This window comes from Rissa tridactyla, chromosome W (genome assembly GCF_028500815.1).
Source record: "Rissa tridactyla isolate bRisTri1 chromosome W, bRisTri1.patW.cur.20221130, whole genome shotgun sequence".
NCBI lineage: Eukaryota > Metazoa > Chordata > Aves > Charadriiformes > Laridae > Rissa > Rissa tridactyla.
The window spans coordinates 19,225,519-19,252,206 of NC_071496.1; the positions used below are offsets into that span (position 1 = coordinate 19,225,519).

Genomic DNA, 26,688 nt, shown 5'->3' on the forward strand with positions numbered 1-26,688 from the left:
TTGCTCTTTGAGCACAGAGACTCCACCTTGTTATCCAAATTCCACAAAGGCCTACATCATTTTTGTCAACTGACTCCTGACTAGTGAATGTCAAGTACTGCTGCTCTGTAGCAGCTACATAACTGGTAAGCAGGAATAAAACTAACAGATACTTGGTCAGTAAATGGAGCAGGGACCACAGAAACTCTCCTTGAGACAGTGTGGGACTGCTTGGGACTTCATAACAATGGTGGTGACATGCCACAGCACTCGGTCCCCAGCACTGGCAGGTGCAAGTACCCCTAATACATCAGAGAGCTTGACCCAGACACAGAGCCCTGGAGGGAGGATGCAGCTGCCCAGGTCTGGGGCTGTAGGGAGTGCCTAAGGACTCTCCCTGGGATTGGGGGTGATGGCGGCATCACCTGTGAGAGATGTGCTCTGGTTGAGGCACTGAGTCAGCAGGTGAAGGAGCTATGGGAAGAGGGGAGAAGGCTGTGTAGCATCAGGGAGGACGAGCAGGAGATGGACAGGGTCTTCACAGAGACTCTATAGAGGCAAGAGCCTGAGCCACATGATGCAAGGAAGGAGGGATGGCTACCGGTTATGCTTGAATGAGAGCTGTATGAATGCTCTCAAGATAGGGGGAGCTGGAAGTTTGTGGCTTCTGGCAGCAGGAGAAAGGCTCTCTCTCTAACTGAGGATCTGAATTTACAGAATTAGTACAGTGCTCTGCTAGCTAGGAAAGGGGAACAAGATCCATGAAGGGAGGCTTCTGTCAGGAGTCAGTGAGAGTGGCTGCTATGCAAGAAAATAGGAGCTGAGGACAGTGAGGCAAGCAGGGGCAGTGTCCTCACCAACAGGGTGTGGTCCCACAGTGCCCAAGCAAGAAGAGTAGAGCAGGTCTAGTGAAGGTAACCAGGGTCAGCCACAGTCCAGTGATCACCAGGCAAGACCTTAGTGATGAGGCAGGTTTGAAGTAAAGCCAGGAAGCCAAATCAGCAGGTCAGGGCCAGGATCAGTAAGGTATATGAGCAGGTGCAACAATGCTTAGACAAGGCCCAATGATGAGGGCCTGAGTTTAAATGTAGCCCCCTGATGAAGGGAGGTCCAGTCTGGTTTCATTACGTGGCTGTGCCATATCAGAGCTGCCTTTGAGCATAGGCAGGCAAACCCATGTTGGTGAGGGGCGGGGTGTGTGTGTGGAAGAAGTTTCAGAGGAGGATTACAGAGAAAGATGGTTACAGGCTGGTCAGGGCAATTAAAACCTGCTAGTACACTCAGGACCCCAACAGCTTCAGAGCCAGCTGAGACTGAGCCAATCATCATCACCAAGAGAAAGCACTGGGTGACTGGTTAGAGATTCCCTTCTGCAGGGAGCAGAGGCTGGCACTGATCTGCCAAGATTTACCATCTCAGGAGGTTTGTTGCTTGCTGGGGACCCAGATTTGGGATACTGCTGAGAGCGAGCCAAGGCTCATCTGACCCTTAGCCTACTACCCCTTATTGCCCACCTGCATATGTACCAATGACATTGCTAAGAGGGACCTGGAGTAAATCAAGAGGGGCTACAGAGCTCAGGAAGGAATAGGTGAAGGACATGGGAGCCCAGGTGGTGGTGTTCTTCCTACAGGTGAAGGGGAAAGGTTTGCATAGAAGTGAATATATCCTATGAGCTAACACCTGGCTGTGTGGCTGGTGATGCAGACAATGCTTTGGCTTTTACGGCCATGGAACTGTGTCTGGGGAATGAGGACTGCTGAGGAGAGATGGGTTACACCTAACAAAGTGGGGCAAGAATATCTTTGCCAACGGGCTGACCAGGAAAGTTTCTTAACACAGATGGCAGATAGGCCAACCGGGGTAATGCTCTCCTGGATCTGGTACTCAGGAACAAGGAAGAATTGGTTGGGGATGTGATAATGGTAGCCTTGGCTGCAATGACCATGAAATAATGGAGTTGAAGATCCTGAGGGGCGTGAGGAAGACAAGCAACTGTCAGGCCTTTAAGAACAACTTCCTCCAAGCACAAGAACAGTGCATCCCAATACTCTGAAAACAAGTAGACTTATCAGGAGACCAGCTTGGCTAAACAGGGAATTCCTGACTGAGCTCCAGTGCAAAAAGAATGTATACAGGATGGAAGTGAGGACAGGATACAAAGCAAGAATATAGAGACATTGCCTGGGAAAGTAGGGATGGTGTTAGGAAAGCCAAAGCTCAACTGGAATTGAGACTTGCAAGGGATGTCAAAGGCAACAAGAAGAGCTACTGTTGCAATGTTAACAGTAAAAGGATAAACAGGGTAAATATGGGCCCACTGCTGAATGGCTGAGGTACTCGGTGCCTCCTTTGTTCCAGTCTTCACCAACAAGGTCTCCCAGGCTTGTACAAGTCCATACAAGCATCTGAGGGTGCTAAGAGAACTGGGTGATGTTATTACAAAGCTGCTCTCTATCAGCTTTGAAAGGTCATGGATATTGGGGGAGGTTCCCAATGTCTGGGGAAAGGCAGATGTTGCATCCATCTTCAAAAATGGCAAGAAGGACAATCCAGGGAACTGCAGGCTGAACTCCCTCCCGTCCCTGAGTAAACTGTGGACCAAGTCCTCTTGGAAGCTATTTCTGGGCACATGAAGAAGATGATTGGGAAGAGCAAAAATGGATTTATCAATGCTAAATCATGCTTGACTGACCTGATTGAATTCTGTGATGAAATGACTAGATACATGAATGAGGGGAGAGTGATAGATGTCATCTACCTTGACTTCAGCAAGGCTTTTGACACAGTCTCCCACAGCACACTTGGATACAAGTTAAGACATTATGGTCTGGATGAGTGGTCTGGATGGATTATTGGGCTCAAAGGGTAGTGGTTAACGGTTTAAGAAAAAGCCTTGATGCTGTGTCAGCACTACTCAGCAATAACTAAAACATCAGTGTGTTATCAACACTGTTTTCAGCACAAATACAAAACATAGCCCCATACGAGCTACTATGAAGAAATGTAACTCTATCCCAGCCAAAACCAGTACAGCAAGGAACTGCCTACAAGGCACCATTATGGATAAAACCCCCAAGCCCTCTCTGGGAACTCAACATGCTGGGGTGCCTCTCTAAAGTGCCTGTACACTAATGCATGCACTATGGGGAATAAACATGATGAGCTGGAGAGTTGTGTACAGTTGCAGGGCTACAGTCTTTTTAGAATCACAGAGATGTGGTGGGATGTCTTCCATGATTGCAGTGTTGCAATGGACAAGCTCTTTAGGAAGGATAGGCCGGGAAGATGAGGAGGGCGAGTTGCAGCTGTCAGAGAGCAGCTGGAGTGCATGGAGCTTTGCCTGGGAACGGATGAGGAGCCAAATGAGAGCTTCTAGGTAAGGATTAAAGAGAGGACAGGTAAAGGTGACATTATAGTGGATGTTTGCTATAGGCCACCTGACCAGGAAGAAAAAAGTGGATGAAGCCCTCTACAGACAGGAGCAGCCTTACGTTCTCAGGCCCTGCTCTTCATGGGGGACTTCAACCACCCCGATATCTGCTGGTGGGACAACACAGCAGGGCGTAAGCAATCCAGGAGGTTCCTGGAGTGCATTGATGATAACTTCCTCCTCCGAGTGATAGAAGAGTGTCATGGTTTTGGCCAAATTGGCCAATGGCCGGTGACAGATGCTCCCCCCAAGCCTCTCGTGCACAGGGAGGAGGAGGAGAAATAAAGAGAGATTTACGAGCTTAGAAGAAACTAAACTACTTTAATGAAATATTAATAATAAAATAAAAAGGAAAATAATGAAATAGATACAGTATATACAAAGACGTATTAAGTTCCCAGGATGACATCACTGGCAGGCACTGGGGAAGTCCCAGGTTGGACTCAGTGACGGGTGGGAACTGTATTCCACAGATGAAGTCAGGAACACATAGATTGGGATCAAAGGCAGATGAACAGGCAGGGTCCTCCTCAGACGTCAGCCATTGAAGAGAGAGAGTTGACCCTTTGATCCCTCAGCTTTTATACTGAGCATGGGGCAGATGGAACGGAATACCCCTCTTGGTCAGTTTTGGGTCACCTGTCCTGTCCGCTCCTCCCTGCAGGTGGGTCCCCTCTACGCTTTTCTGCTTCCAACCCTCCAACAGGGCAAATAAGGAAATTAGCTGACCTTGGTCGTTATAGCAATAAGTAGAAGCAAGAGCCTTTCTGCATACCATTCCTTGGCACAAACTGTTTTATCACTCTGAACGAACTGTTTTCAACACAACATGCTGTTAATTTCAGAGAGTTAGAAGAGGCCTAGCTAAGAAGTAAAATTACTGAACAGAAAGTTGGTTCTGTTTTACCTCAAACCAGGACACAAGCTCACAACCCTGGACTTCTGGAGAGCAGACTTTGGCCTCTTCAAAGATCTGCTTGGAAGAATCACATAGGATAAGGCCCTGGAGTGAAGGGGGGCTCAAGAAAGCTGGTTAATATTCAAAGATCAATTCCTCCAAGCTCAAGAGTGGTCCATCCCAAGGAGTAAGAAGTCAAAAATGCAGGAGGCCTGCGTGGATGAACAAGGAGCTCCTGGGCAATCTCAAACACAAAAAGGAAGCATACAGAGGGTAGAAGCAAGGACAGGTAAGATGGGAGGAACACAGGGATGTTGTCTGAGCATGCAGGGATGAGGTTAGGAAAGATAAAGCCCAGATGGAATTGAATCTGGCAAGAGATATTAAAGGCAACAAGGAGGGCTTCTATAAATACATGGATGACAAAAGGAAGACTAGGGAAAACATGGTCCCACTACTGAATGAGATGGGGGACCTGGTTTATAGGCAGTTTGTAATTTTTTACATGTGTTAGGAGATCAAAATGAAGGATAGGCAAATTTACCTTCACTTTTAAAAATATAACCAATTTATCTTCATTAGTATGTTCCTTGTATTTGGTGCCTTAGGTTATCTAGCAAAAAAAAATAAATTACCTTATTAGTAACAACGTTACTACGTCTATTGATTCATCCTCAACCTTCAATAGTAACCACAGGCTTCAGGAGGAAAAGGAAAAGAAACCACTTTCCCCAGAAAAAGGAATATTGTGAGCAATAGGGAAAGAGTTTTAGAGAAACAGAGCCACTCAGCAAGTGGTTTGCAAAGAGAAGGGATTCTCATATTGGAGCAGAGGAAGAGTAAGAAAGAAAGAAAGAAGGAGAAAAATACACAGTTCTAAACTGTGTCTATTCCTGTTTTGTAATGGTTTCAGCATGGTTCTGCTAACCACTAGAGACAAAACCATATTGTGCTAAACCATTTTTTCAAAACAATTTTCAAAAATAAATCACCACTCGTCATAACTAATAGGCATACAATACAGGAATAATCAAGCTGAAGACTTGTCTTTTCACTGATTTCACATGTTATGATAGAATGTAAAATGTTAGTAAAAACATTAGTCATTTATTTGGATCTTTAAGTCATATGCCTGCTGATATCATACAAATCTTGAACAGATGATAGCCTTATTAGAACCATTTTTTCACACAAAAAATAAATTTGAAACAGAATAAATCCAGAGCAAGTATCCTTACATACTATTGTCTGTCCTCCCATAACCACTGCTATCAATAAAAATTCAAGACTGCAAAATCTTAAAGACATGTTAAAATCTGTTCCTTCATATCAGTCATCAAGTTGCACATAAAACAGAGATAAATGTCATGTTTCTCTGGCAGGAACATACCAGGACACATGACACATGACCTTGAGAAAAAAAATACATTTATAGTGAAACAAAATTATTTTACTCTAATATCTCTTACACCCATGCCTCAAACAAGGTCTATAAAACTATCCTCTTTCTCAGAAAGGAGTCTAGTAGGTCCTTAGCTTCTTTATTGAAGCTGTTAGCAAGGGTGCCAGATCTAATTCTGTCTTCAGTTGTGCCAGGGGCAGTTATAGAATTGATCTTCTGAAAAGGGACTTTCAAAACTGCCTAGGGCACAGAAAAGCATATGCCCCTGTAAAATTTACAGTTGTTATTATTCCCTCAAATGTACTGCCTCATAGTATCCTTTAAACTTTTGTTTTACCTTAACTTTTATTTCCAAGTAGAAACCAAGCTGATATAAAATGGAGAACTCCACCACGAGCTCTTGGTGACAGAAATTCTTCAATGGTGCATATATGTACACACATCTATTTATAAATGCATAGATATGTGTGTGTATTCTTGCATTTCACAGGAGTGTCGCATTTCAGTATTGAAGGTAGATTTCTACGACCTTACCATACCTGTATCAGAGGTAGAATTTCCCCCAGCTCCTTTCCCCTGTCCCTGAACTTCATCCATGCTCTCCCTGCTCCTTCTCTCAGACTGCTTCATGGTGTTAATCTACAGCTCACTATGTAGTTCAAAGGCATCTTGGTCCCGGTGCCAGCCACAGGGGGGAGGATGGTCCTAGCAACTCAAGGAGACCGGGATATAGAAGGAGGGGGCGCAAAAAAGACCTCGGCCGCTCTCAGTCCGGCAGGTCTCCAGCCCCTGCGCACAGCTCACTGAGCTGCCACTACAGCTGCTGCGGCATCTCATGTGGGACGCATCACATTGCTATGGAGACTCAAACATTCCATGCCAGAACGCCATGGCTGTTGGCACGCGGATTTTGCAGCTCCGTGTAACTACGCTCGCGGTGCAGGGAGCTCTCACTGAGCACTGCTCGCCGTGGCAGAGAAGAGGGAGAGATGTAAACTCGGAGGTCTGCCAGCCCAATGGGACGTCTATAACGTGCTCAGCAGTGCTGTCTGCACAGGCAATCCTTTGGGTCCATGCATACACCTTCAAAGAACCTGCACGCGCATGTTATGACACTAGAGCAGACCTGTGCATGTATACACATTTGATTAATTCCTGGAGTAGCCTCTAGATGAAGATGAGGAGGGAGCAAAGACTGCTAACTGGCTCTCCATCTTTACAGAAAAATTCCATAGAACTCTGAAAAAGAAAACACAGAAAAATCTCCTTTTTAGCAAAAGCTAAACATTGACCTGCATATGTTACAAAACTGATTCAGCATAAAGAACCATTTCCCACACTGATGCAATGATCACCTCTTGCTCTGTAACAACATCCAAACCTGTGATTGTGAAGCAGATCTGAGATAGACATACAGCAACCAGCTCAGAAGGCAGAGGACTAGGTGGAGCGGACTGAGCTGCTCCTGGGACTTCAGCACTGAATGCTTTCCCTTGGCCGCTTACAAACAGATCACAACCGATCACGTTCCACCCAGCGACAACTTCAGCAAGGCTATTTCCCTAAAAAACTTTTCAGAGTCACTGATCCAACAAAATAGCCTCAATGATAAACAGATCACGCACACCCCAACCTCCCATGTCACACTGAACTGAGACTCCCCTAGCTCGGAAGACACAGAGCCGGCTCTACCCACGTGGCCTGGACCAGTAGCGGGGTAACGTGCAGGGCGAGGGAGGGGAAATAAGCCTTACGTCTGCCGTTGGAGGTAGTGTGTAGTGTCATTTCCGGGGAAGCTTGTAACGACCTCAAGCAACAGGAATATCCGGTTCAGGGTTGGGGAGGCTCGGTTGGTATTGTGTAGTTTGTGGTGAGGATGGCGTTGTGGTCTTCCTCCTTACAGGGTCTTGGTTCGGCTGAGGAGGATGAAGAACGGGGATTGACTCTTACATCTATCCAGCGCCTGTCGGAAACGCAGGTACATCTCTCCCTGTACCGCTTGTCATGCCGTTTTCTTTTCTGCTGAGTTTGTACGGGGCTCCGTGTGCTCCTTCCTTCCTCCGGCGGGTGTGTGTGTGTGTGTGTGTGTGTGGGGGGGGGTGTCTTCGGTCGCACGTGCCAGTGGCGTGGGTTTTCGTTGCTCAACTGAACCTTAGGTGGAAGCACGCGTGACTCCCACCGCTGGGGCATTCTACGTTGCCAGTGCCTGCACCTGTAGGGCTTGTACCTGGTTTCAGCTCTCCGGGTTTTCGGGGAAGGGCTTTTGACTATTAGTTTACAGAAACAACTTACAGAGAGCCGGATATGTTTTGGGCTCATACATGTGTACTTTCTTTGCACTGTGTGGTGTAAAATAGAAAATGAAACCACTGAAGAGGTGCAAAGATGTGAGTCTGAGAAGTGATTAAACTTTTTTTTTCTTAAATAACCAACTGGTGCATTGAGGGTAGGGGTGTAAACAGGCATGCATAAGTGTATGCTTATCCTGGATCTGTTTAGCTATCCTTGGAAGAAAGGACAACTTGTGTAGTAATGTTATAGATAATATTGGAATTTGTCACCAGCCCACTGTCACAGGCAAAACAGTCTCAACTTGTGGAATTTTATTTAATTTAATATATTGCCAACTGATACAAACTCAATTACTGATTCAGGTATTGAGGGGAAAAAACCCCCCAGAATTAAACAAACAGGGAAACACCTTTTCTCCCCTCTTCCCCAGGTTCAACTTCAATCAAATGCCTCCCTGCTTCTTAGTCTCAACTCTACCTTGGTTTTGCTGGGTTATGATCTGGTGACAGGTGGCACAAAGGAGGTTGGGGTCATCTGCATAATGGTTTCTGCAGCTCCTTGCTGCTTACTCATTTTCTTTTACACTCTTAGTCATTTTCCTCTGCTCTAGCATGGGTTCCTCCATGGGTTGCAGGCCCTTTGAGAGTGTGCCTACTTCTGCATGGTTTAACCACAGGATGCAGTCCCTTGGGGCATAGCTGCTCTGGCATGAAGTAATTCCTTTCAAGACTGCATCTCCAGCTGGTACCTACATTGTCTCCTTCCATTTCTCCTCCCACCAGCAGCTGCAACTCTTTCTTAAATATGTTTGAGCAGAGGCACCAGGTGTGCCAAGTTTTGGCATGCAATGGATTGTTTACATAATTTTCAGAGCTGGCTGGAACTGTTTATGACTGGCACATAGGAGTACATGGCCTCTTCCTGCACAGGTCACCCCTGCAGCTCCCTGCTACCAAAACCCTTTACTTTATGCCCAATACATTTCACCATTTACCTCTGTGAAACACATATTTAAGAACTGTTTAAACATACATCCATTATAAACTCTACTTTCAATATCATCACAATCTTAATATACATACATTATAAACTCTACATACACTACATACAGCAAATTACTGCTGCTTTCAGCAAATTACTTGGATTGCCAAGGGAATGACAACTGGGTCTATCTGAGTACATGCAACAACATTGGGGTCAGTAGAGAGTGCTTTAGTTGGTTCCCTCCTGTGCAAACCACGCTTCTTCCTATTCCCAAAACCCAAAGCTTTCCTGTCCCATCTGTCCATCTGCAGTGGTTAAGAAAGTCAGTCCTGAGGATGGCAGGAGCAGCAGGACCAGTGGCAGCAGGTAGGGGGTACCAATCTTATCTATTCAAACTGAGGCTCCCTTCCACTAGTGCTAGGCATGTCTCTCCTCCAGTTGTTCCATGAATGACTACACTTCATCGCTGCTACACAATGAGGGCAATAAAGTGCGCTCAGTGCCAGTATCCACTAGGGCACCATATTGTTGAGGCAAAGGGGTGCTTGGCCACTCTACCCAGATAGTCCAATACATTCAGTTATCCCCATCCCCTGCCAGGCCAGTGCCCCCACCCCCCCCCAGCCAATGCAGTAAATTCAAATCAATTGTCAGAACAGTATGTGGTCCAGAAATGGAGGTAGGGGAAGGCAATGGTTTAACTGAACTCTGACCTCTTCCCTGTTCTTGCAGTTCCTTAGCTCTCAGTGATAGATCTCTAAAGGGCCTTCCATCCTGCTCTGTCATATCCTCTTCCTTTTGTTTCAACAACATCCGTAAGCCCCAGCATGTAGGAGGGGGGTATGCAGAATTACCATTCTTTACTGATGTTTTTCCCTAGGTTAACCATACTACCAGATCCTCAGTATTATCCTTGGCTATGCTACTAATCTTGCACGGTTCTTCTGACATGCTCCCTCCAGTATGGTACATATAGATCACTCCTTGATCAACGAGGCATCCCACCAGGTTATCAGGTGATACCAGAGGGGTGTTAGTAACTGTGTCTAGCCATCAGAGCTTTTGGGCCATGGTGTCAGTGATGACCACCTTTTCAGGGTCCCTCCCTTCTCTCCTGTAAATACACTCCAGCAGCCCAAGCAACTGCAATGGATTACTCCTTTCTTCCCAGACCCTCCATGGGGTTATTTCATTTGCAGGATCAGGTCACTGCTCAGCATCAGCCGATCTCAAAGCCCTCCTCCTTTGCACAGGGCTGAGTTTGCAAGTGGCATAGACCCCAAACTCCCCATAACTCGCTCTGCTTACTTGAGCTATTGGCTGTATCCCAGCAGTTCTGATTTCTCAGCACTCCCTGGGGTGGCAGCTGTAGGTGTCTTGCATTTCTATAATTTCAGTCTGAGTCAAGGACTGCTGAATGCTCACACTCTGGGGAGCAATGCTCCCATTTGCATAGATCTGCTTAAACACTGTAATTTTCAAAGTCACTTCAATTATTTCAATCCCAGGCCGTGCCAGGTCTGGGTGTTGCCTGTATTCTCCACCAATACTTTCATAGGCAAAACACTCTTGACTCAGGGAATTTTGCTTCATGTAATTTATTGCTAATTGACACAAACTTAATTACTGATTCAGTATTGAAGGAAGAAAACATAAACCATTAAACACTTAAGGAAACACTTTTCTTCTCCCTTCCCCAGACTCAGCTTCAGTCAAACACCTCTTCTCCCTTCTTCCAAGTTGTTTTTGTCAGGTTACCCTTAGTCCCTAACAGTTCCTTTGATGCGGTGACAGGTGGCACAGAAGGTTGGGGTTGATGTGTAATAGTTTCTTTCTACTGTTCCTTGCTTCTTACTCTGGGTTCTTCCATAGGCTGCAGTCCCTTTCGGGATGTGCCTGCTCTGGCATGGAGCACCTCCTTCCAAGGGTGCATCTCCAGCCATGTCCCTAAGCAATGTCTTTTTCCATGTGTCCCATCCATTTTTCTTCCTCCAGCCGCTGCTTCTCATGTGCTTCTCTGACTGGCTGAAGCTTTGGCATGCGATGGGTTGTTTACATCCGTTTCAGAGCTGGCTGGAACCAGCTGTGACTGGTACAAGGCAGTTCATGGCCTCCTCCCATATAGGTCACCCCTGCAACCCACTGCTATGGAAACCCTGCAATTTATACCTAATACACCCACAGTAACAGTTGAGCGTTTTACAAGAGCTGGAGTATAGGAGTTACTCAGACATTCTCACGATTGAAAAATAAACACCGATACAGTGCATTTCTCTGTAGGTGAGAAATCTTCTCTAAATAACTAAATTATAGTCATAGAACAAACTAGGTTGGAAGGGATGTTTGGAGGTCTCAAGTCCAACCCTCTGCTCAAAGCAGGTTGCTCAGGGCCTTGTTCAGCTGAGTTCTGAATATCTCCACAGACAGAGTTTTCACAACTTCTCTGGGCCCTGGTTTCAGGGTTTGCCCACCATCCTGGAAAAAAACTAACTGGAATTGCCCTTGTTGCAGCTTGTGTCCATTGCCTTTCATCCTGTCCCTGTGCACCTCCGAGAAGAGTCTGACTCCATCTTCTCCACATTCTCCTATTAAGCAGTTGTTGGCAACAATAAGATTCCTCTTGGGTCTTCTCTTGTGAAGGCTGAACAAACCCAGCTCTCTCAGCCTCTCCTCATATATCACATGCTCCAGGCCATGACCATCTTAGTAGCCCTCTGCTGGACCTGTTCCAACATGTCCATGCCTGTCTATCTAGTACTGGGGAACCCAAAAGTGGACATGGCACTTCATGTGTGATCTCACCTGCCAAACAGAGGGGAAGGATCCCTTTTCTGGAACTGCTGGCTACGCTCTTGCTAATACAGCCCAGGATGCAGTTGGCCTTCCATGTTGTAAGGGCACACTGCTGCCTCATGTTCAACTTGTCCACCAGGACCCCCAGGTCCTTTTCTGCAAAGCCAGTTGGCCACTAGCTTGTACTGTTGCGTGGGGTTATTCGAGATGCAGGACTTGGCATTTGCCCTAGTTGAACTTCATGGGGTCCCTCTCAGCTTATTTCTTCAGCCTATCCAGGTCTCTGTAAATTCTAGACTGTCCCTTCAGCATATTGCCCACTCCCCCCAATTTGGTATAATCCACAAGATTGTTGTGTGCACTCCATTCCATTCTCTAGCTTCTTAATAAAGATGTTATACAGTATCAAGCCCTGAGGGATGCCACTGGAAATCAACCAATGGTTGGACTTTATACCACAGGTTTTGGGCATATTTCTAAAATAGTCAAATGTATGAATACAGCACGTGACAAAATGTTGAACTGGTCTCAAATCAACTTGAGTGTTTTAATGTGCTAGTTGTGGCTTTCTGCAGTAGATGTACAGGGAATCCTGAGACCAGAGGATATAATTCCACAAGTAGCTCCCATTCACACACGTGCAGAATCACACAGAGAATGGTTTCGGTTGGAAGGGACCTTAAAGGTCATCTGGTTCCAACCCCCCTGCCGTGAGCAGGGACACCTCCCACTAGACCAGGCTGCTCAAAGCCCCATCCAGCCCGGCCTTCAACACTTCCAGGGAAGGGGCATCCACAACCTCCCTGGGCAACCTGTTCCAGTGCCTCATCACCCTCACAGGAAAGAATTTCTTCCTGATATCCAATCTAAATCTACCCTCTTTCAGTTTCAAGCCGTTACCCTGTGTCCTATCGCTCGACTCCCTCATAAAGAGTCCCTCCCCATCCTTCCTGTAGGCCCCCTTTAGGTACTGGAAGGCTGCTATAAGGTCTCCCCGGAGCCTTCTCTTCTCCAGGCTGAACAACCCCAACTCTCTCAGCCTATCCTCATAGCATAGGTGCTTCAGCCCTCTGATCATCTTCGTGGCCCTCTGCTGGACCCGTTCCAACAGGTCGATGTCCTTCTTGTGTTGAGGACTCCAGAGCTGGATGCAGTACTCCAGGTGGGGTCTCACCAGAGCGGAGTAGAGGGGCAGAATGACCTCCCTCGACCTGCTGGCCACGCTTCTCCTGATGCAGCCCAGGATGCGGTTGGCTTTCTGGGCTACAAGTGCGCATTACTGGGTCATGTTTATCTTCTCATCCACCAGCACCCCCAAGTCCTTCTCCTCAGGGCTGCTCTCAAGCCATTCTCTGCCCAACCTGTATTTGTGCTTGGGATTGCCCTGACCCATGTGCAGGACCTTGCACTTGGCCTGGTTGAACTTCATGAGGTTTGCACGGGCCCACCTCTCAGTCCTCTCAAGGTCCCTCTGGATGGCATCCCTTCCCTCCAGCGTGTCGACCGTGCCACACAGCTTGGTGTCATCGGCAAACTTGCTGAGGGTGCATTCAGTCCCACTGTCCATGTCACCAACAAAGATGTTAAACAGCACCGGTCCCAGTACTGACCCCTGAGGAATACCACTCGTCACTGGTTTCCATGTGGACGTTGAGCCGTTGACCACAAGCCTTTGAGTGCAGCCATCCAGCCAGTTCCTTATCCACCAAGTGGTCCATCCATCAAATCCATGCCTTTCCAATTTAGAGACCAGGATGTTGTGCGGGCCAGTGTCAAATGCTTTGCACAAGTCCAGGTAGATGACGTCGGTTGCTCTCCCCTTATCCACCAATGCTGTGGCAACATCCTAGAAGGCCACCAAATTTGTCGGGCACGATTTGCCTTTGGTGAAGCCATGTTGGCTGTCACCAATCACCTCCTCATTTTCCATGTGCCTTAGCAGAGATTCCAGGAGGATCTGCTCCATGATCTTGCCAGGCACAGAGATGAGACTGACCGGTCTGTAGTTCCCCGGGTCTTCCTTTTTTCCCTTTTTGAAAATGGGCATTATGTTTCCTCTTTTCCAGTCAGCGGGAACTTCCCCAGACTGCCATGACTTTTCAAATATAATGGAAAGCAGCTTAGCGACTTCATCTGCCAGCTCCCTCAGGACCCGTGGATGGATTTCATCCGGTCCCATGGACTTGCGCACCTTCAGGTTCCTCAGATGGTCTCGAACCTGATCTTCTCCTACAGTGGGCGGTTCTTCATTCTCATAGCCCCTGCCTTTGCCTTCTGCGACTTGGGTGGTGTGGTTGGAGCCCTTGCCGGTGAAGACCGAGGTGAAAAAGTCATTGAGTACCTCAGCCTTCTCCATATCCTGGGTGACCAGGTCTCCTGTCTCCTTCCGGAGAGGGCCCACATCTTCCCTAGTCTTGCCTGATGTACTTATAGAAGTTTTTCTTGTTGTCCTTGATGTCCCTGGCCAGATTTAATTCTGTCTGGGCTTTAGCTTGCCTAACCTGGTCCCTGGCTGCTCGGACAGTTTCTTTGTATTCCTCCCAGGCTACCTGTCCTTGCTTCCACCCTCTGTAGGCCTCCTTTTTGCTTTTGAGCTTGTCCAGGAGCTCCTTGTTAATCCACGCAGGCCTCCTGGCTTTTTTGCCTGACTTCCTCTTTCTTGGCATGCACCGCTCCTGAGCTTGGAGGAGGTGATCCTTGAATACTAACCAGCTCTCTTGGACACCTCTTCCCTCCAGTGCTTTATCCCATGTTACCCTGCCAAGCAGATCCCTGAAGAGGCCAAAGTCTGCTCTCCTGAAGTCCAGGGTAGTGAGCTTGCTGCGTACCCTCCTCGCTGCCTTAAGGATCTTGAGTTCTACCATTTCACGATCACTGCAGCCGAGGCTACCCTTGAGCTTGACACTCGCCACCAGCCCCTCCTTGTTGGTAAGGACAAGGTCCAGCATAGTTCCTCTCCTTGTTGGCTTCTGGCTTTGCTACTATTGATAGCCAAGCAAGTTAAACTGGAGCTAGCTACATTTGCTACAAGCACACCTCCAAGTGCAATGCAGGCAAGGGCCAAGAGCCCCAGTCTTTTTCATCTTGATAAACTCACTTATGAGCCAGACCCCTTTACAGTTTTTACTAAAATGTGGCTCTGTAGATGGGAGTAGGAAAATTTTTATACTGACTGTACCCATTTTTTATTGTGGGGGGGGAACTATTTTTGCTGAAAATAATATGACCTAAATTCTTTTTATGTATTTGTACTTCATGTACTTTATATATATGTACTTCATTTTCCCAAAGCCAGAACATGATCTCTCATAATTCCCCCATGATACATCAAAGAATACTGTAGGTTGGAAGGGACCTCTGGAGATAGGTGTTTACCCGCTGGATGCACCTACTTCTAGCTGTGCCTTCCCCCCTCACTATATAGCTATAAATAGCATAAGTAGGTCATTAGGAAGACTGCATTGTTTATAAGAAGTTGTAATTTTTTTCCAAATTGCAAGTAGTCAGTTGTTCTTTAAAAAGAGATTTGCTGTGATTCTGAAACAAAGTTGGCATGAACGCTTTGATTAATCTGCATTGAAGTTTCCTTCAGATAAACTCTCACAACTTACAGTGTCCTTCCTATCCCTCTACCGAAGATGGTCACCATCACTAACTTCAGAATATTGCACTGGAAGGCTGAGAAGCTATTACACACATTTTATTTCTGACTTCTGGTGGGAGGGCAGAACAGATCATAGAATTATAGAACAGTCCAGGTTGGAAGGGATCTTGAAAGATCATCTGGTCCAACCTATTGTGGGAAAGGGAGCCCAGATGAGACTATCTAGCACCCTGTCCAAGTGCATCTTGAAAACCTCCAGTAATGGGGACTCTACCGCATTCCTGGGGAGGTTGTACCAGTGATTGATTTTTCTCGCTGTAAAAAATTTATTTCTTATATCGAGATGAAACCTCTCCTAGTGTAACTTGTACCCTTTGCCATTTGTCTTGTCCATGTGGCTCCTTGTGAAGAGAGAGCCTGCATCCTCTTTGTAGCCTGTAGATGGTTTAGAGAAAGAAAAAATTCTTAAATTGCTGAGTTTCTAGTGTACACCTGTAGGCAATATAAATACTGTGATTTAAGAAATCACTTCTGTCTCCTAGCTGTTAGTGACCCTCTCAATATATTTGGTAGAAGGAAAGGGATGCTTATGTTGTGCCTCAACTAATTCATAGCTTAAATTACACTTTCACTGATAGTCCAGGCTAAGATGCTAGGACATGCATTGGATTTACATGGCAAGGTTTTGGTAGTGGGGGGGCTGCAAGAATGGCCTCTGTGAGAAGAGACCAGGGGCTGCCCTCATGTCAGACAGAGCCAGTTCCAGCCAGCTCCAAAAGGGACCCACTGCAGGCCAAAGCTGAGCCAATCAGTGCAGCTGGTGGCACCTCTGTGAAAACATACTTAAGAAAGGGCAAAAAAATACGGTGTAGCAGTTGTGAGAGAGAGAAGCGAGGAAAAAATGTGAGAGAAACAACCCTGAAGACATCAAGGTCAGAGAAGAAAGAGAAGGGGGAGGTGCTCCAGGCACCAGAGCAGCGATTCCCCTGCAGCCCGTGGAGATCATGGTGAAGCAGGTTATCCCCCAGTAACCCATGGAGAGGACCACATGCCAGAGCAGGTATTCACACTGCAGCCCATAGATGACACCGCACTGGAGCGGGTGGATGTGCCCTGAAGGAAGCTGCAGCCGGTGGAGAGCCCACACTGGAGCAGGGTCCTGTCAGGAGCTGCAGCTTGTGATGGACCCATGTTTGAGTGGTCTTTTCCTGAAGAACTGCACCCCATGGAACATAACCACACTGGAGCAGTTCTTGAAGAAATGCAGCCCATGGGAAGGACCCCACGCTGGAGCAGGGGAAAAGTGTGAGGAGGAAGGAGCACCGGAGAGGAACTGTTACAGACTGACCGCAACCCCCATTCCCCATCCCCCCAGCTTCGTCTCAGGACAGGGAGGAGGAGACAGAAGAGTCAGGAACAATGAAGTTGAGCTTGGAAAGGGGGAGGGGAGCGTGTTTTCAGTTTTGTCTTTGTTTCTCACCATCCTACTCTATTTTTAATTGCCAATACATTAAATTAATCTTCTCCAAGTCAAGTCTGTTTTGCCTATGACGGTAATTGGTGAGCGATCTTCCTGTCTTTATCTCTTTCAACTTATTTTTTTCCTCTGTCCTGTTGAGGAGGGGGAGTGAGAGAGTGGCTTGGTGGGCACCGGGCATCCAGCCAAGGTCAATCCACCACAGTAATATTAATCCAACCTGGAAGTTAGGTAGTAATAGTTACTCTATTGTTAGGATTTGACATCATAAAGTAGATGCTTTCTTCTCGGAAGTATGTCTTACAAGTATTCTGCTATTTTGTCTATTGTTAATTTTGCAGAATAAAGATAACCAGAGGGGAGTGAGGAAAATCCTTTCATCTACAAAAGAATTTTATGATATGCAGTCTGGAGATTGTATTACTGGTGGCAATACTTGATCCATGATTCTGTAAATATCTTTCAATTAAGTTTAGAAAGCTTGAAGTAGAAGTTTCCTTTAAAAATAATCTAGCTGCACAGTATCAAGTTTAGTCACTGTTGTGAATATAATGTTGCTTTTAAGATGCCTTCCATCTCGGTGTTCTATTTGGGAGTCAAAGCCTTCCATTTCTATATGCTTCATAAAATCTATCAGTTTTCCTTCCGTAAACAGCATGTTTTGTTTTCTACACAGACCTATGGTCAAGAGATTGAATTAATCTGTCAAAACCAAAAAGAGTTTGTGAAGAGCTCTGTAGAATCCAAATGGAATCTAGCAGAAGCCCAGCAGAAACTTGGTAGTTTAGCACTGCATAATTCAGAATCCATGGATCAGGAATATGCCAAAGCACAGACTGAAGCTTCAGAACTGAGACAGAGAGAGGAAGAGTGGAGAAAAAAAGAAGCAGCGCTAATACAGAGGGAAAGACAGAATCTATGGAATACAGATTCTTTTAGTAAGGAGGTATTTAATAAGGTATGACTTATAAATGTGTATGAAAACAATTATAGGCCTTTTTTATTCCATTTATTTCTCATCTTGAGTGTTTTCTATATCTAGTATAGTGCTTACTGTAATGTGGTGAATGTTTTTCTTTCTTATTTTGCTCTATTAAAGGGGACATGTTGCATTGATATCACAAATGTGTATGACACTTCTTTAATTGTGAATCAGAACTTATATTTGTCCCTTATAGCAACTGTTGCCAAAACCAAGGTTGAGCAATAGTTCTTCATGCGAAGTTTGCTTCTTTGTCATGCCAAATTCTCACGTTTGAAACATGCACAGTTTGCCTCTAATAACATGAATTTCTTAATACAAATTATTTTAACATAAACTGTCTTCATAGTAAATACTAGTTTTGGTTTTGCCACTTAACTTGAATATGAACTGTTGATGAATCGTTTTTCATAATTCCACTGAGTTAGCTTCATCAGGGCTAGATGATGTAGATGTTTCTCGTTGTTTATAGATCAGTAAGTTCCTACTAGTGTGTAGAACTTTGAGATAGATTATTGCTCAGAAGAAGAATATGATAAGGCATTTTTCACCCTATTATTAATTGGTCGAGCTGTGTTTTGGTAAATAACCTTCTTCGGTACGTTAAGTGCATACATATGTGTTTGCTGGGCTATGCTTAAAACTAGAACATTGCCCTTTAAAAAGTAATGAATTAAAATAATCCTATAGTTCAAATAAGGTATATGTGGAGATTCTATGATAGTTTTTTCTCATCTTTAGAGTTTTATTAGTCAATATAAAAGAAAAGAAGGAGAAGATGAAGATATATCTAAATCATTTATACAGAAGCATGAACAAAAGATTAGATACTTTGGTAAGTATGTTGCTTCCAACATTTTGCAGTTTAACCTCCTGTAGAATTTGTGTAGGTCTGTTTCTTTTTTTCATCATTATTATTATTATTATTGTACAAAATGGATGCTAACAAATGAAACATCTGGCAATGAGAGTATCTAGATTCTTGTTTCTCAGGACAGGAGATGTGGCATCGTAACAAATAACCATTTCAAAGCAAAGGAAACTGTAAATCGCAGAAGCCTGTTGGTTCCTATGATCAATGAGAACTTCTTGAGTCAACATAGAACTGAAAAAGTTTTTCAAGTCATGAAAATTAAAATTCTAGCAACTTTTTCTGCTGTTTCATGGGAAATGATAGGGGTATTAATGGAGATGCAATTCCTGCATGTAAAAGTGCCTGGGACTGTCTGTACCTGCCTCCTATAAATAGCTGGGGTTTTGCTGTCTGTTAGTCCATGAGGGGGGTGAATGATAAAAGGTAAATATCTGCAAAACAGCTGTTCAAACAATGTAGAGATGGAACCGATATTTTATTTTTAAGGATATATTTATATGAGTGATAGAAGGGTAAAACTTTGTATCTAGTACTGGCAAGCAGTAAAATATCACTAATATGTATATTAGGGCAATTAACTCATATGAAGGACAATGGGGGGGGAGATGATCTCATTGCTTGAATTTTGAGTTCTGACATTCAACCTACAGCTCTTTCCATGAAGGTAGTTTCATGCTAATTACTACAATTCAGTCTTCTAGTTAACTTTCAACCACTGAGTTGGCTCTCCTGTTTTGACCTTAATGCTTGAACTTGGTTATAAAAATAGCTTTGTATTTCCTAAAACCTAGCAAACCATGTCAGAAGCATATTCATTTTAGACTGTGATTATGTTTTCATTTTTATTTGTCTTACTTGAAAGCACTTAAAGAACTTTTCTGTCAAAATCACTAAATGTAAATCTCCATCCATCAACTTAGTTATACTATCAAATTCTTAACAAATAGGTATAGATACTACTTTGTTACAGTGTATGAAAACCATTTACCTGAGAACCAAAAACCTGTTTTTAACACTGCCAGAGATACAATAAAAATAAGATCTTAATAGTAGCAGCTAACTATATTTCAGTATCTTTACAGTCCAAGCATATGTTATTGGTAATGCTCTTTCAGCATTGGGAGGTGTTTTAAAAACAACAAAAAAAATGAGTTCAGTTTTATTTGCATGCTGTTCTTCTGAGGTAACAATGAAGTGATAAAGACAATGTAGTAGTATGTAAATTTGAATAACGTCTTCACTGCATTAAATCACTTCTCCATATTGAATGTGTTAATTCATGTTGTTGGGGTTTTTTTTAATCAGGTATGCTGGGCAGATGGGATGACAGTCAAAGATTTTTGTCTGACCACCCATATCTTGTATGTGAAGAAACAGCTAAATATCTCATCTTATGGTGTTTTCATCTGGAAGCTGAACAGGTACTAGGAAGACCTTTAAACTGCTTAAAAGTATGTAGTTTCCCACTTACACTACAGAAAAGCCGTGCAAATTGACGAGCCATTTAATTACTCTTCTCCCTGTCTTCCCATGTCCATGTTATCTTACTGAAGGAAGCCTCCAAAACACATTAGTGCATTAGATCTAGTCTCAGATAATTAACAGTCCCTTTGCTTCTGTCAGCATCAGTTCTTTTCTCTTCAGGAATCAAATGTAAAGATGTTGCTGAATTTTAGATAGAGTTAAATACTTTTAAAGATATTTTCTGTAATTATGTAATTTCTCTTTTCAGAAAAGAGCTCTGATGGAACAAATAGCACACCAAGCAGTTGTGATGCAGTTTATTATAGAAATGGCCAGAAGCTGTAATGTGGATCCAAGAGGCTGTTTTCGTCTATTTTTCCAAAAAGCCAAAGTAAGTCAGAACTTGTATAACACTGAGAGAAACTCTTGATACGCTTGCCAAGGGATAGGTGTTCTGAAGGAGCTTTCTTCCTGACAGTTGGAGGTTAAATATGTTACTGACTGAATCAAGCTTATGGGGAAGTGTTGTTTTGTTGGCAGTTCGTTCTAGGATGAATGTTTTGTGTAATTCTGATCTTGAGAATGGAAGTTCCATGGATTCTTGTTAGGCCAGAGGGAAAGCAGAACAGCATGGGAACTACCAGAGCGTGGAATAGTTAAGTGCCACCTAAATTACAGTGGCAAACATGAATGTGTCTTAATGACTGAGTGTCCTATTTTGCTTATAGTTTCTCTCTATGCAGTTCATGGCAGGGCCTAATTTGGAGTCTGTTTCTCTTCAGTCAGTCATAGTTAGCTCTGGAATGCTGAGAGAGGGAGAAGGAGAGAGAGATGTGAGAAGACTGAAGCTGCGGTTTGATGCAGGTTCTATATTAAGTTATACAAGACTGAAGAATCAAGTCATGCTGATCTTAATACTGCCTTAAGGACTTAAGTTGACACTGACTTTTTGATTAATGCTTTGCTTTTGAATTGAGTGCTGCCATGAGTACCTTTTCTCTTAAGGGTATTGGCTTCTGAGATGGAACAAAGGAAGGGTTAAAATTATATTCACAGACCCCAGCCCTCATGGGGGGACTTCAAGCATTCTGATACCTGTTGGAAGGATGACACAGCGGGGCACAAGAAATCCAGGAAGTTCTTGGAATGTGTTGATGACAACTTTCTTCTTCAAATGGTAGAGGAGCCAACAAGGAGAGGAACTATGCTGGACCTTGTCCTTACCAACAAGGAGGGGCTGGTGGCGAGTGTCAAGCTCAAGGGTAGCCTCGGCTGCAGTGATCGTGAAATGGTAGAACTCAAGATCCTTAAGGCAGCGAGGAGGGTACGCAGCAAGCTCACTACCCTGGACTTCAGGAGAGCAGACTTTGGCCTCTTCAGGGATCTGCTTGGCAGGGTAACATGGGATAAAGCACTGGAGGGAAGAGGTGTCCAAGAGAGCTGGTTAGTATTCAAGGATCACCTCCTCCAAGCTCAGGAGCGGTGCATGCCAAGAAAGAGGAAGTCAGGCAAAAAAGCCAGGAGGCCTGCGTGGATTAACAAGGAGCTCCTGGACAAGCTCAAAAGCAAAAAGGAGGCCTACAGAGGGTGGAAGCAAGGACAGGTAGCCTGGGAGGAATACAAAGAAACTGTCCGAGCAGCCAGGGACCAGGTTAGGCAAGCTAAAGCCCAGACAGAATTAAATCTGGCCAGGGACATCAAGGACAACAAGAAAAACTTCTATAAGTACATCAGGCAAGACTAGGGAAGATGTGGGCCCTCTCCGGAAGGAGACAGGAGACCTGGTCACCCAGGATATGGAGAAGGCTGAGGTACTCAATGACTTTTTCACCTCGGTCTTCACCGGCAAGGGCTCCAACCACACCACCCAAGTCGCAGAAGGCAAAGGCAGGGGCTATGAGAATGAAGAACCGCCCACTGTAGGAGAAGATCAGGTTCGAGACCATCTGAGGAACCTGAAGGTGCGCAAGTCCATGGGACCGGATGAAATCCATCCACGGGTCCTGAGGGAGCTGGCAGATGAAGTCGCTAAGCTGCTTTCCATTATATTTGAAAAGTCATGGCAGTCTGGGGAAGTTCCCGCTGACTGGAAAAGAGGAAACATAATGCCCATTTTCAAAAAGGGAAAAAAGGAAGACCCGGGGAACTACAGACCGGTCAGTCTCATCTCTGTGCCTGGCAAGATCATGGAGCAGATCCTCCTGGAATCTCTGCTAAGGCACATGGAAAATGAGGAGGTGATTGGTGACAGCCAACATGGCTTCACCAAAGGCAAATCGTGCCCGACAAATTTGGTGGCCTTCTAGGATGTTGCCACAGCATTGGTGGATAAGGGGAGAGCAACCGACGTCATCTACCTGGACTTGTGCAAAGCATTTGACACTGGCCCGCACAACATCCTGGTCTCTAAATTGGAAAGGCATGGATTTGATGGATGGACCACTTGGTGGATAAGGAACTGGCTGGATGGCTGCACTCAAAGGCTTGTGGTCAACGGCTCAACGTCCACATGGAAACCAGTGACGAGTGGTATTCCTCAGGGGTCAGTACTGGGACCGGTGCTGTTTAACATCTTTGTTGGTGACATGGACAGTGGGACTGAATGCACCCTCAGCAAGTTTGCCGATGACACCAAGCTGTGTGGCACGGTCGACACGCTGGAGGGAAGGGATGCCATCCAGAGGGACCTTGAGAGGACTGAGAGGTGGGCCCGTGCAAACCTCATGAAGTTCAACCAGGCCAAGTGCAAGGTCCTGCACATGGGTCAGGGCAATCCCAAGCACAAATACAGGTTGGGCAGAGAATGGCTTGAGAGCAGCCCTGAGGAGAAGGACTTGGGGGTGCTGGTGGATGAGAAGATAAACATGACCCAGTAATGCGCACTTGTAGCCCAGAAAGCCAACCGCATCCTGGGCTGCATCAGGAGAAGCGTGGCCAGCAGGTCGAGGGAGGTCATTCTGCCCCTCTACTCCGCTCTGGTGAGACCCCACCTGGAGTACTGCATCCAGCTCTGGAGTCCTCAACACAAGAAGGACATCGACCTGTTGGAACGGGTCCAGCAGAGGGCCACGAAGATGATCAGAGGGCTGAAGCACCTATGCTATGAGGATAGGCTGAGAGAGTTGGGGTTGTTCAGCCTGGAGAAGAGAAGGCTCCGGGGAGACCTTATAGCAGCCTTCCAGTACCTAAAGGGGGCCTACAGGAAGGATGGGGAGGGACTCTTTATGAGGGAGTCGAGCGATAGGACACAGGGTAACGGCTTGAAACTGAAAGAGGGTAGATTTAGATTGGATATCAGGAAGAAATTCTTTCCTGTGAGGGTGATGAGGCACTGGAACAGGTTGCCCAGGGAGGTTGTGGATGCCCCTTCCCTGGAAGTGTTGAAGGCCGGGCTGGATGGGGCTTTGAGCAGCCTGGTCTAGTGGGAGGTGTCCCTGCTCACGGCAGGGGGGTTGGAACCAGATGACCTTTAAGGTCCCTTCCAACCCATACCATTCCATATTTGTTTTGTTCTTACGTGTTCTCAGATGAATGAAGAACTCGGTTCCTATACTCATCAAATGCTAAAGTCTCTTTAAAACAAAACAAACAAAAACCAGCATACCTGAATCTTCTTTTTAAGCTGACTGGTGCTAATATTGTTATTGACTCGTCCAAACCATTATCCTTCAATGAATATAATATGCATTACTGCAGGATTTCCTTTTATCAGTATGTATGCTTACAACTAGAAGTAAATCTGTCCGAGATGAAAAATATTTCATTCTTCTCTTTACAGGCAGGGGAAGAAGGCTATTTGGAAGCTTTTAAAACTGAGCTTGAAGCATTCAAATCAAGAGTGAGAATCTGTTCACAGTCTCAAGGCTTTCAAGCCAGTGTATCTACTGGTATTGTAGGACTGGAGTCTTTGTCACAGGTAGGCTTTTTACTTCCAGAAATTAATATAGCAACTCTATTAGTAATAGATTTTTGCTACACTCTTGAGAAGATGTACTTTTTGAGATCTAGGAATAGGCTTCTTTATACTTGGAGCACTGTCAGTTCTAATGTGCACTATTATCAATATGCAAGAGAGATTGTTTCTCAAATCTCTCACAATTTATAGTGTCAAAAGGCATATGTTAGTTCAGTGCCCTTGAATAATTCTGCTAAATGGAAAACTGCATCGTTAACCTGTTCAGGTACTAGAATTAATTATATGTTAATTAGTTACATGCATTTAGTTACAATATTCTGTAATTAATTACTTTGCATCACAGGAGGTGAAATGAGCTTTCAACTGAAAGTGACTAATCCCATTAATGGAAACCTACAGTTAGTCAAGTCTAAGGAAAATTTACACTGTGTTATGATATTCTGCCCTTGTTTTTATCTTTATCTTGGAACACTGGCATCTTTTGGTTTCCATGTTAGTGATGATCACATCTTGGGCTGAAGAGAAAATTTTAAAGGCTTTTAAAAGCTGGATGTTGGGGAAGGAGACACAATTTAAAGTACTTTGAAATAAATTTGGTCAAGGTACCTGTTTGGTAAGATGTGGTAACTGAACCCTAAGTAAATGCACAATAAGGTGATAGTATGCTAGCTAAATTTAAAGAAGCTTCTTTACGTTCACATTATGATAATGCCGTCTGGGTGGTTTTTTTAAGAAATTATATTTTATTACGAATTTATCTCATCCTAAGACAGACAAAATAAATAGCTTGACTTAGTTCTTTGTAAGTGTATGTATGTATTGAGATTAAGCTTTCAGTTCTTCATTTGTTGCAGAATGCAAATGATCTACAAGGTTCTATAAACAGAAGTGCCTGCAATTTGAACTCAATGCTACAAAAAGATGAAGAATCCAAAATGATGGACACAGTATAGCACTGTTAAGATTGAGGCAAAGTAGTCTCTTTTTTTATTACAAAGAAAAGAATGTGGCTATTTTCTTGACACATTTTTATGGGTGTTGCACTTTATTTTTGGTGCTTTGAGTGGGGGGGGGTTGGAGGGAGGGTAATCCGGAAATACCTGTAATAATGGTTGAAAATGTGCTGCTAGGTTTTTGTTTGTCTATGAAGAATGGGGTTCTCATTGCCAAACACGAAACTGGATGTGTTTTATGCTACTAAATTTGCCTTTCATGATTTTGGGAATTAAAGTATGAAAAAGGAATTGCACAAATACAATGTTTACAATAAGTGATAGATTTCTGGTGGAATCTGCTATTGTTATTAGATACGGGTATGTCTTATTCTATGAATATTGGAGATCTATGCTATATTGCTGGTATAGCTCTTAAATCTGGTTTTATCATTAATAGCAATAAATCAGTATGACATCAGTACTGCAGATCTGGATGCCATCAATTAAAACACTGGCTCTCTACCTCTTCTAAGAGGATTTAAATATTACATTTTGCTTTCGTAAAAAAATCTTGTGTGTTTTTCCCCTCCCCCCATATAACTAACAATTGCTTACATACGAACTTTGAGTTGTATGGTCACTGAGAAACTTTCTTTTTCATTTTTAAGACTTCTTTCATTTAAATTAACTAATTTTAAAAAACTAATTTTCTAAAGCTAGATCTGTAATGGAGTAAAAAGTATTAGATTAAGAGAACAAAAGAGAACCTTCAGGTACAGTGGGTGGGATGAGACTCTGCTCTCAACAAAAAGCTTTATCACAGTCCAGAGCCAAACACTTGTAAGTCCATACACTGCCAAACTAAAGGTCTTTTTATTAAGTGAATGATTTCTGAAATTATCAACTTAAGAACTGAAAAATAGGAAGATTTTTAAAAGCCTTCTGGTTTAGAATCTTAGGTCCAAATGCTATTCCCAGAACAAGGTTGGTGTCAGAGCCCCTGCAATCTAAAATTTCTACCAAACCTTTCAAACTTGCTGCTTCTATAGCATCTCTGTCCATAAACATGTACTCTGTAGCTGAGCTATTTCAAGGGAGAGTCTGTACCTCAAATATCAGTATAAATGTTTGCCTCACGTGTTTTTACAGGAGTCTGTTATTTGTATGCTCCTTGAGCCAGATCTTCTATTGTTTACTTGGCCCTCTACTGCATTGCTCTGATCGCACACACGGGTGTTTGACTAACCCAAGTAAATGAGTTGGTATAACTAGTTCTCATAGAGCCTACCCGCAGTTGCTGACACAGGCAAACTAGCCATTATGCAACACTAGCTATTTTTTCTTGTAGGCTCTAATTAAGATATAGTGAAGTCTAAGTCTGTTGTAGTATACAGAGGGATAAGTATTAGTAAAACATGAGCATAGATCAGCTGATGGAAACTCCTTTCTTGGCCCTGGTACTACTGTCTGTAACACTTGTGTTTTATCCTCAGGTTATCTGCTGTTCTGTCTAGCTATTGGGCAGACAGTGAGGATTCAAGGAAACAACATACCACATCCAGGATGTGAGCAAAAGAGGTTGTTTATTGACACAAAACCAGAAGCTATATGGAACTGATGATAGTTGAATTAGATGGTGTCTTACATCCCTTCTG

The 26,688-nt window shown here is 44.3% G+C and overlaps 1 protein-coding gene across 1 annotated transcript; it reads left to right on the plus strand.

Moving 5' to 3' along the window:
• Positions 1-7,588: 7,588 nt before the first annotated feature.
• Positions 7,589-25,115, plus strand: LOC128902043 (hsp90 co-chaperone Cdc37-like 1). The gene is given in 9 exon segments (XM_054184368.1): positions 7,589-7,690; positions 7,971-7,985; positions 8,070-8,099; positions 17,539-17,820; positions 18,586-18,679; positions 20,024-20,139; positions 20,451-20,573; positions 23,961-24,098; positions 24,953-25,115. Coding segments are annotated over 9 exon segments (999 nt in total). The 3' UTR covers positions 25,052-25,115.
• Positions 25,116-26,688: the final 1,573 nt, after the last annotated feature.